The sequence below is a fragment of the Lepidochelys olivacea genome (assembly GCF_965140295.1).
Source record: "Lepidochelys olivacea isolate rLepOli2 genome assembly, chromosome: 26".
NCBI classification, from domain to species: Eukaryota; Metazoa; Chordata; order Testudines; family Cheloniidae; genus Lepidochelys; species Lepidochelys olivacea.
Genome location: NC_140436.1, coordinates 15,650,216 through 15,660,125, shown reverse-complemented (window position 1 = coordinate 15,660,125; position 9,910 = coordinate 15,650,216). Strand labels below are relative to the sequence as shown.

Sequence of the window (9,910 nt, the reverse complement as noted above, 5' to 3'; positions counted from 1 at the left end):
TAGGTGGCTCCTTGTCTAGGCACCAACTCCGGGGCTGGAGCGACAGGCGCCAACTTTCCAATGTGCGGGATGGTGCTCACTGCTCCACCCCTGGCTCTGCCACAGCCCTGACCCCAGTCACCCCTTCCCGCCCCCTCCCCGAGCCTGCAGTGCCCTCACTCCTCCTCCCCAGAGCCTCCTGCATGCCATGAAACAGCTGATCTGGAGGTGTGGGGTGGGAGAGGGAGGCGCTGATTGGTGGGACTGCTGGTGGGTGGGAGGCACTGGGAGCCGGGGGGAGTGGGAGCTAATGGGGCTGCTGACATATTACTGTGGCTCTTTGGCAGTGTATAGTGGTAAATTCTGGCTCCTTCTCCGGCTCAGGTTGGCCACACCTTGAGTAGAAAGTTGGCAACCCTACTCATAGCTGATGCCCGATGTCCTTTCTGGGCAGATCTTGGAGGACTAAATTCACTGCTCTTTTCCACCAAAAGGACATCTCCTCCGGGCAGGGGGTGCCAAGGCAGCAGGGCCTCACGTGGGGGCTAGCCAGCACCTGCTCTGCCCTGTTGCAATGTCACCTGGGCCCTCACAGCTTGTGTGATCCACCCACGTCCCAGGGTGGTTTACAAGACCCACTGAGGTTGCTGCCAGGCAGGTCCCCATGCAGCACACCAGGGTCGGGCTCTGTCACTGAACGAGCCTGAAATATTTATTAGAAACAAAGGGAATTTCCTGGCCCACAACTCCGCTCCTCCTGCATTGTGACTGGCCAGAGCTAGCCGTCGCCTGGAGAAAGGGGACTGAGACAGGGGCTGTTTAAAATGAAAGCTGAACTTTGCAGGTCTGGAAAAACAATATTAAGGTTCCTAGTTACACAACCCCCGAACCCTGGGCGGGCTGGGAATGCCCCATTTGCGCCTGCAACACAAAGTCTGGATCTGGTGTTTCCCAGTCTTCACTAGCCCACCCTGTCTTCTGTTGAGAAGGATACACTTCAACCTAGCTGGAAATAACCTCCAACCAGTGGCGAAATCGGATACTGCTCCTGCTTCCCTGGAGAGTTGTTTAAGAAACTAGCTGTTTCGCCCCAGAATGGCTTCACTCAGGAAACACCCAGGGGGCAGTCTCCTAGGGGAGAAGTTGATTTGCACCCCTGCTGTAGCACGTACAGTCGGCAAGCTTCGCGGGTGACTCTGTGCTTTGCAACACAATAAAACTTCAGTCCTCTCTGCCTGGAAATCAGCAACGTTCCCTAGGCCTCCAATGTCTGGGGCACAGTCATAGTTACAGTCATGGCCTCGTGCAGGGCCTGATGAGACACTTCTCACAGGATGTGACGGGCGGATGCAGCAGTGACTGCTGTGGCAATCTCAGTTCCTGTAGGACCAGGCCAGCTCTTCCCCTTTGGGCAGGAGCAGCAGACAAGGCTCTGCATAAATAAGACATTCCTTTTGCATCTGTGTTGCTGGGGAATTGAGGGTCCGGTAGCAGGTTCCCAGCCGCTCTCCTGGGAAGAAAGTAGCAGCCGTGTTAGTCTGTATTCACAAAAAGAAAAGGAGGACTTGTGGCATCTTAGAGACTAACAAATTTATTTGAGCATAAGCTTTCGTGAGCGACAGCTCACTTCATCGGATGCATTCACGAAAGCTTGTACTCAAATAAATTTGTTAGTTGCTAAGGTGCCACAAGTCCTCCTTTTCTTTCTCCTGGGAACATGTCACATTTCTAGATCTCAGGTCATTTATTCATAAGTCAAGGCAACATTCTGAAATCGAGCCAGAGTCTTGTACTGGCTCATCTCTCCCCCTTTCCCCCCCGCCTCCCCTCACCCCGCCACTTTTGATTCATCCCCCACTGGCTCTTTACAGCCCTGCCTTGAATCATAGCCTCAATCCCATTTCCTTCCTCTGTGCCCCTGCCCAGGTCTGATTCATGGCTCCGCTCCTGCTCGTGGCAGGGGGCCACTGCTGTCCAAACAAATCTTCCACCCGCCCACTAGGGAAGGAGATTGCTCAGACAGAGAGGAAGACTAGACATGGCAAGGAGGGCTCGATCTTGCACTCACAGATGTCAGTGAGAGCTTTGACGCTAACAAATTGGCTGTCTGAAATTCCCAGGCCCCTTGTGCCCCTCACCCCTCTGGCAGATGGGCATCGGACAGAATCACAGCTGTGTTCATCTGGAGGACATCTAGCTTTGCTGATATGACCGCTATTATCTGGATTGGGGTAGCACCTAGTTACGGACCAGGCCCCCATGTGCCAGGCGCTGTACATTATTAGGTGTATTACGGTAGAGCCTAGGTGCCCCAGTCCCAGAGAGAAAACCTCAAAGAAGCTGAGGCCTGACTATGTGCCTCCCAGCCGAGTTCTGCTGCTTCTTCCAAGCTCTGAAGCAAAGATAATGGCCCAGTGGCGAGGTCCTTCCACAGCGGTGACGACAGTAGGAACTAGGGACTATTTAACCAGACAACCAGGGGAAAAAAGAACAGCAAATTTAGCACATACATTTGCTGAAGTCCTGGAAAGCCAGGGAAGGCCTCTTCATTCTGCCGCATCCTGAGGAACTGGATCCGGGACTCCAAATTAACAGCTGCCTGCAAGGAAGCTCAGTGCCCCTCAGAGAGAAGCAAAAGGAACAGGTGCTCCAACTGGTGGCCACTTTTCCAAAGGTATTCTCAGCTCGTCCATGGCCCAGCATCACATTAATGCAGAACCTGGTAAAGTAATACAGGACGGGTTCCAACCAATCACCGACAAATTGAGGGGGGCTGTCAAGGCCATGTTAGAACTCGGGGTAACAGAGGAATCCCTGGAGGAGTCCTGTTGTGCTGGTTGCAAAGCCGGATGGCTCCCTGTGTTTCCGGGAGGACTTTGTTCCTACTCCATGTTGTGGATGGACGGACTCTTAGGCCAGCTGGGAGAAGCCCAGTGCATCACCACTCTGGATTTGACAAAGAGATACTGGAACATCCCCTTATCACTGGACTCTCGGAAGAAGACGGCTTCCCCTACACCACTTGGCCTAATTCATTTTAAGACGATGCTCTTTGGGTTACAGGGGGCAGTGGCCCCCTTTTCAATGTTTAGTGGACCAATTACTCCAACCACATAATCAACATGCGGCTGCATACTTCGACAATGTAGTCATCTCCAGCAAGGATTGGGATTCCCATCTGGACAAATAGCTGCCCTTCCCCGATCACTGAGGGAAGCTGGGTTAATGGCTAACCCAGTTTGTAATAGGGAAAACAGGAATCTCATTATCTGGGATACATGGTCGGTGGAGGGCAAGTCCACCCCTAGATGGATAAGGTCTATGCCCAATGGGCACACAAGTTTGGGTCTTCCTAGGCCTAGCTGGCTACTATGACCGATTCATACCACGTTCACCACTATAGCAGCCCCACTGACTGACCTAACCAAGGACACTGCCACCAGGGTCGGAGCAGTGCCCGGAGGTGCCGGGGACATGCTCCGAATGGGGGCGGGTACCCGAGAAGCAGTGGGCGGTCCCAGGCCTTCCAGCCATTGGGACGACTGTTGCTGGTGTGATGCCATCTCCGTGAGCAGTTGTGCTGGCGAGTCAGCCGGCCGGTGCAGGAGCCGGTTCACCTCCGTCGCTCTTTGCACTGCAGTGATGGTTACAGTCCTCCCCACTTCTGGGACTCCCTCGTCAGCTGCTCTCGGGCCGTCTCCTAACTGTCTCCCTCTGGCCACCTCCTGTTGGCCCAGCCGTAAAATGCATCAAGCAGCCCTTAAACTCCAGGGCGTTTGTTGTCTCCCTATCAGTTCCTTAGAGGCAGCCTGGCCCGGTTGTTGCCCCTCCACTATCCCAGGCCTTTCTGCCTCCCCATCTCGCTCTGTCCTCCCTCCTTTATAGCTGTGGCTGCCTGCGAGCCTCCGTGACTGTCAGCCTGGTGCCTCTCTGCCTGGGCTCCACCTGGTCACCCGTAATGGGGCTCACAAAGCCCAGGGCTGTGCTGCGTGGCGGGGGCTATGCCGGAGTGCTGAGTGTATTGTCTTGCGGCCCTAGTGCCTGGGGAGAGGAGCCTAACTGCCGGCCCCAGTTTGCCAGCCTGGGAGATTCTGGCAATGTCTTCTCCCCGAGTTGGCAGCTCTAGCTTCCTGCCCAGCATGGTTTGCATGTAAAGCTGAGTGTGCTCAAACACAGGCTGGTCACGCTCAAAGGCCTCCCTCCTGCCTGGAGCAGCATTGTGCAACAGCAGCTCCCAGCCGAGCCAGCCTTCCCAGGTGTGACCCCGCCTCCTCTCGCTCCAAGCAGCATAAATAGGCGGGCGAAGCTCAGCAAGAAATCAGACAAGAGGCAGGTGAAGAATGGGTGACTCGGAGCCACGGGCGGGCCTGGGTACTGTATTGCCATCAGCAAGCTACGGCTGCGAAGGGCTCTCTCTTCTGCTACTGCTCTGCTGGGCCTTGCGGCTCTCCGGGGCTTTTCTCCTTCCTCTTTTGCCGAGAGTGCATTTGATCTCCTTGTAGCTGGATCCCGGAGGCAGGCTGCCCCGCCCGCCCGAGACGCAGCGCCCAGGCAGGACAGGCGTTTGCAGCGCGATCACTGTGTTTTCAAGCCAGAGAATGGGCTGATATATTGAGACCTTGGTGGCGGGCAAGCGAGCGGCTCCACAGAGCCAGCCCGCGGCCAATCAGGGTCATTTGATTTTCTTTGAATAAGTGACCTTTTAGTTGTAAACAGGTGAAACCCCAGCTCATTTCTAAACAAGTCCCCTCCAGCTTGAATTTGAGTTGGGTTTCTCTGACCATAGTTTTCATTCCCTCCAAGGCGACACACAGGAAACAAGGTCACCGCAGTACGGAAGTTGCAGCGCAGCTGGTTACGACACCGGCTGCAAGGCGTGCAGGTTGACAATTACGCTACTGGAAATTTTGATACCACAGAATGAGTTACGCTATAGAGCAATGATGTACATTGCGGGCATGCGGGAGCATGTGACGGCCTCTATAAAGAGACCCATACTGGTCCAATGGCAGAGTAGATCCACAGAGCAGGGGCAGCCGGTGCAGGATGGGTTGTCCGGTGTGTTGGCTCAGTTACCTGATAGTGCTTTTTCTCTGCGGTTTCTGTTCAGAGGCACATCCATCTGAGATTCATGAAAAGCCAGCCGCCCAGATGAAAGTCTTCAAGTACCGGTAAGTGATTTCTGCTTCCTGGCAGCACAGGGCTGCAGAGTTCAGATCCGTGGTCGAGCGTCAAATTGGCCGATTGCGAGGATTTTCACAAGGCGGACTGGTTCCCTGTGGTGGTTGCTCTCTGTATTGTGGTAGGGCCTTGGAGCCCCAGTCATGGAGCAGGGCCGCGTTGTGTGAAGTGCTGCACAGACACGGATCAAAAAGATGGTCCCTGTCTCAGGTGGTTCACAAGGGACTGGGCGGCTTGTGAAAGCGAGCGCAGATCCTAGAAGTGCAGGGAATTTTGGTCCCCACCGCCTCTGAAACTTTGTGTCATTTACTGTCCTGTGGTGTTCAAAACCAGTCTCAGCCTCCCAGGCAGGGTGGGCATGGCCCCACGCAGCATAGGCCGCCGAGCACACAGCTCAAAGAGCAGGTGAGGGGGGGAGGTAGGCGTGCGTTGGCGGTGACAGGCGGGACGGGTTGGGTGTGACAAGGGATGTTCAGTGGGACCAGGCACCCATCAGCTCCTCAGCAATCCAGGAGCAGGATCCCTGAGCTCACTGCCAGCAGAGTGGGGCCTATGGGAGGCCCGGGGCTGGCGGGTTTATGGGGCCATCGGCCCGTGTTGTCTTGTGGCACTGCTGGGTCCAGGGGCACTGAGGGCTGTGCAGAGAGAGGCTGGCACGGCCCTGCGTGGATGCTTTCATTTGGGCTTGGAGCAGGTTATATCTGTTTAGTTTAGATCAGTTGGGAACTGGTGCTGGGGCTGGGTATGGGGGGGGTAGGGGTTTGGAGGGGCAGCGCAGGGTGCTGGGCATTGGAGGGAATGGGCAGGGTGCTGGGGGGGTTCAGTGCTGGGGCGGGGTGTTGGGGGGCTCAGTGCTGGGGATGGAGTGCTGGGGTTTGGATGGTTGGGGCACTGGAGGGTTGGAGGGGCAGGGCAGGGTGCTTGGCGTTGGAGGGGAGGGGCGGAGTGCTGGGGCTGGATCTAGATTGCGGCTTGTTGGCTCACACTCGCTGCCTTTCAGCCTTTGGGATGTGGCCCAGAAGTCTCTCTACCTGCGGAACAATCAGCTGGTCGCTGGCTATTTGCAAGGGCCCAACTCTGCGCTGGAAGGTGGGTTGCACCCGTTGCCCCCTCCGCTTCCCCTGCCCTGGGCGGGCGAGGGGCTGGGATCCTCCCGGGCAGATCTTCTGCTGGGCACCGTGCCACCACCCTCGCCTGGCAGCCAGAGCCTCCAGCTGGGCCTGGCCAGGCCCGCCCTGCCCTGGGTGCCTCAGCCTGGCTCTATCTCCCCGAGCTCCGTGCAGTTTGCAGCCATTGAGCAATTACGCTACAGCTCTAGGCCTGTGGCCCCAGGGCTGGCAACGCAGACCCCCCTCTCCCACTTGCCATGCTAAGTGCTAACCAGGCCAGTCTGGTTTTATTCCCCGTGGGCCAAATCCGGCCCCTTTGGCATGCTGGGGGCTCTGGCAGTTAGGTCACCGGGGTGGTCTGAGAGCTAGTTGGGCTCTCCCACCCTGGGACTCGCCGGGGCGGTAATTTCATCTGATGGGCAAGGGGCCTGAGCCGAGTGGGGCCTTGTGAGGGGCAGGAGGATCTGTCCTAGGGCTCACCCTCCCTCCCTTCTCCCCACAGAGAAAATTTGCTGGGTCCCCAACCGCTCCTTCGAGCGGGAGAAGTTCCCCATCATCCTGGGCGTCCAGGACGGGCGCCGCAGCCTGGCATGTGGGACGGGCGCCCTGCCCGCGTTGCAGCTGGAGGTGAGTGGGGACCCCACCTCTGATCTCTGTGTCCTACACCCCCTTTCCCTTGCCACAGGACCTCTCCCTGCCAGGGCTCCATTCCCCCGGCCCAGGCCTGGCTGCAGCGCAGGCTGGTAGAGGGTGCTCCCATCCCGCCCTGCTCCACTGGAGTCCAGATCTCTGCCCACCCCATTGGTGACCTCCCTGCCCGGCACCAGTCCGAGCCCCTCCCCACTCAGTACAGACCGGCCCCAGGCCCTGGCTGGCCCCCGCGGGAGAGTCTCCGTCCCTCACCAGCCTCTCCCCTCCTGCGCAGGACGTGAACATCACGGAGCTGTCCCGGGGCGGTGAGGAAACCACCCGCTTCACCTTCTTCCGCTCCTACAAGGACGGCATGTGGCGCTTCGAGTCGGCTGCCAACCCAGGCTGGCTGCTCTGCACCTCCGCCCAGTCCAACGAGCCCCTGGGCCTCACCACCAGCCTGGACGCTGCCCATATCGTCGACTTCTACTTCCAGCTGTGCTGAGCCAGCCGCCCGGGATGTGTGCCCCGGCCCAGCCTCCCCCGGCTGTGCAGGAGGAGACCAGCTGGGTCGGGAAGGGCTGCATGACCTCTCCCTGACCCAGCCGCAACCTGCTGGGGCGCAGGAGACAGAGCCATGTCCCTAGGACTCCTGAGTCCCAGCAGGAGGGCACCGGGGCCTGATCCTGCCAGGAACTGCGCCCCTCCCGGTGGGGGTGTTTCAGGGCACCCAGCCCCTTGTAGAGCCAGGCCGTGCGCTTCAGCCAACGTGCCCCAAAGGGGGCCGGTCCTGGGGGCCCCTCTCCAGAGCCGTGGAGCCTTTCCAAAGGGGTCTGCAGGCGTCCAGTGGCAAGATGGCCCAGCGGTTCGAGCACTAGCCGGGGACTTGGAAAACCCTGCTCTGCCAGACTCCCTTGGGCAGGTCCCGGAGCCACTCCGTGCCTTAATTTCCCCCCCTGTACAATGGGGACACCAGCCCTGCCCCCCGGGGTGTGTGAGGGTAACTCCATGGGGGGGGGAGGGATTTCTCAGTGGTTTGAGCATTGGCCTGCTAAACCCAGGGTGGTGAGTTCAATCCTTGGGGGGGCCATTTAGGGATCTGGGGCAAAAAGTGGGGATTGGTCCTGCTTTGAGCAGGGGGTTGGACTAGATGACGTCCTGACGTCCCTTTCAACCCTGGTAGTCTATGATTCTGTGATTCATTAGCTGCAGGCTCTGGTGCTGGGGGCCAGACAGGGCTCATGGACAGGAATCCCAGAGCATGCGGGTGTCTGGCCGTGGGCCCGACAGAGCTGCAGCAGGATGTTGCCATGGCAGCACTGTTCCGGCTGGGCTCAGTGTCTCCCAGCGGTTCTGCTCTGCATGGCTGCGGAAGGGCCGGCTGCCCTGGAAGGGGATCTGGATGCGCGCCCTCGCTGTGTGACTAGCTCGTCCCACTGGAGAGCTCTGGCCCCATGGATCCCCCCAACCCCAGCCTGGCTTTGAATAAACGTGGAAAGTAGCTACCCATGCCTGAGTGACACTGTTGAGTTGAGATGCACCTGCCACCCTCTGGGCCCAACTCCCATCAAACGCCCCAGCTGGGCCATGCTGGAGCCCAGGGCTGGCCCCCCTCCCCCAGCCTGCTCCCCACGACTTCCAGGCTGGATAAACACAGGGGCTGATTCCCTGCAGGGCTTTGCTGGAGTAAGGAATGAAAGAGGCAAAGACAAGCAGGACTCCTGGGTTCCATGCCCTACTCAGCCACCCACTTGCTTCCCCACTCAGTGCCTCAGTTTCCCCAGCGGTCACATGAGACTAGTGCTCCAGGTCTATAGCCAGGTCCTGAGCTGGTGTCCATGGTGCTGCTCCATCAGAGTCTAGGGAACTGCGCCAGTCACAACTCCCACACATACAGTGCTCACTCCATGTTACCATCCCCCCCCACCCCCCAGGGGGATCCCACGTGCAGAGGAGAGCTGCATGTTCCAGCTCTCCTCGCTCCCTGGGCCCATGTGGGATATGTTCCCCCTGCAGGGAAAGCGCCCTGTGCACTCTACCATCCCAGCTTTACAGGCGGGCATGGGAGCACTGTGGAATACTCCTGTTGAACACGGGGGCTAGTGCATGGTGGGGGGCAGAGGAGCTGCCCCAGGGAATGGGACTGTTCAGGTACCGAAACCAGGGGAAGGGATTTTATACAATGCACCTTCAGCCTGGGGAACTCACTGCCACATGATGTCATAGAGGCCAAGAGCTTGGCGAGGTTCCACCAAGGATCCATTTATCCTGCGTGAGACTGTTCAGAGCTACAGAACTGAGCCACTTCAGGGGCTGGATTCATCCAGGAGAGGGGCTAACACAGTACCTGGGATCTGAGCCCCTTACCCCTGGGTCTGGTAGCTGGGATCTGAGCCCCTTGCCCCTGGGTCTGACAGGGTCAGGGGGAAACGGCTCCCGTGGGCGGGTGGTCCGGAATGGCCCCTGGAGTGGCTGGGAGTGGCCCCATGGCAGACAGGCCCCGGGGTGGGCTGGGCATGGGTGCGATGTCCACGCCCTTTGTGGATAGAGTTTGCAGGCAGGGGACTGGGGCAAGAGAGGGGAGCATGTGTGCCACACCCAGCCCCACAGCGTCAGTGGGAGCGCTGGGCACGTGAGGAGCATGGGGGGTAGCACTCCCAGTGAGCTGTGGGGAGTCCCTGGGACACTGGGCGCCCAGGTGCCTAAGGCTGCAGACTGACCTTGTTGCTGGGCAGAGGCTTCCCAGGCCTCCCTGGGACACACACGTCCTTCCTTGTGTGTTTATTCCCCTCATGGGCTGCTCCTCCAGCCCCCCATCCATGGGGAACCACTGAGCCTGCCCCAGGGTTTGGAACAAAAGTCCAATGGCTCAGGGAAACCAGGAGCCTTTCCCAGCCAGCTCTGCCCACAGCCCGGGCACCCATGACTCCTGGGAACCAGGGCGCTGCTGAAATCTATGAGGGCCTAGGGTCACTCCCCACCCTGGCAGGGACTCGATGCACCCGCCTGGG

At 58.7% G+C, this 9,910-nt stretch overlaps 1 protein-coding gene across 4 annotated transcripts; it reads left to right on the top strand.

The window, feature by feature from the left end:
- Positions 1-4,231: 4,231 nt before the first annotated feature.
- Positions 4,232-8,408, top strand: LOC311513319 (interleukin-1 receptor antagonist protein-like). 4 transcript variants are annotated; one of them, XM_084615049.1, is made up of 5 exons: positions 4,232-4,312; positions 5,090-5,150; positions 6,161-6,249; positions 6,772-6,896; positions 7,195-8,408. In XM_084615049.1, exons 2-5 carry the CDS (start codon positions 5,131-5,133, stop codon positions 7,402-7,404), a joined length of 444 nt encoding a protein of 147 aa, XP_084471175.1. In that variant the 5' UTR covers positions 4,232-4,312; positions 5,090-5,130; the 3' UTR covers positions 7,405-8,408. The 4 variants fall into 4 exon arrangements, with proteins under 4 accessions (XP_084471175.1, XP_084471174.1, XP_084471176.1 ...); XM_084615048.1 differs by having other exon boundaries at positions 4,266-4,350; XM_084615050.1 differs by lacking the exon at positions 4,232-4,312 and adding an exon at positions 4,396-4,861.
- Positions 8,409-9,910: the final 1,502 nt, after the last annotated feature.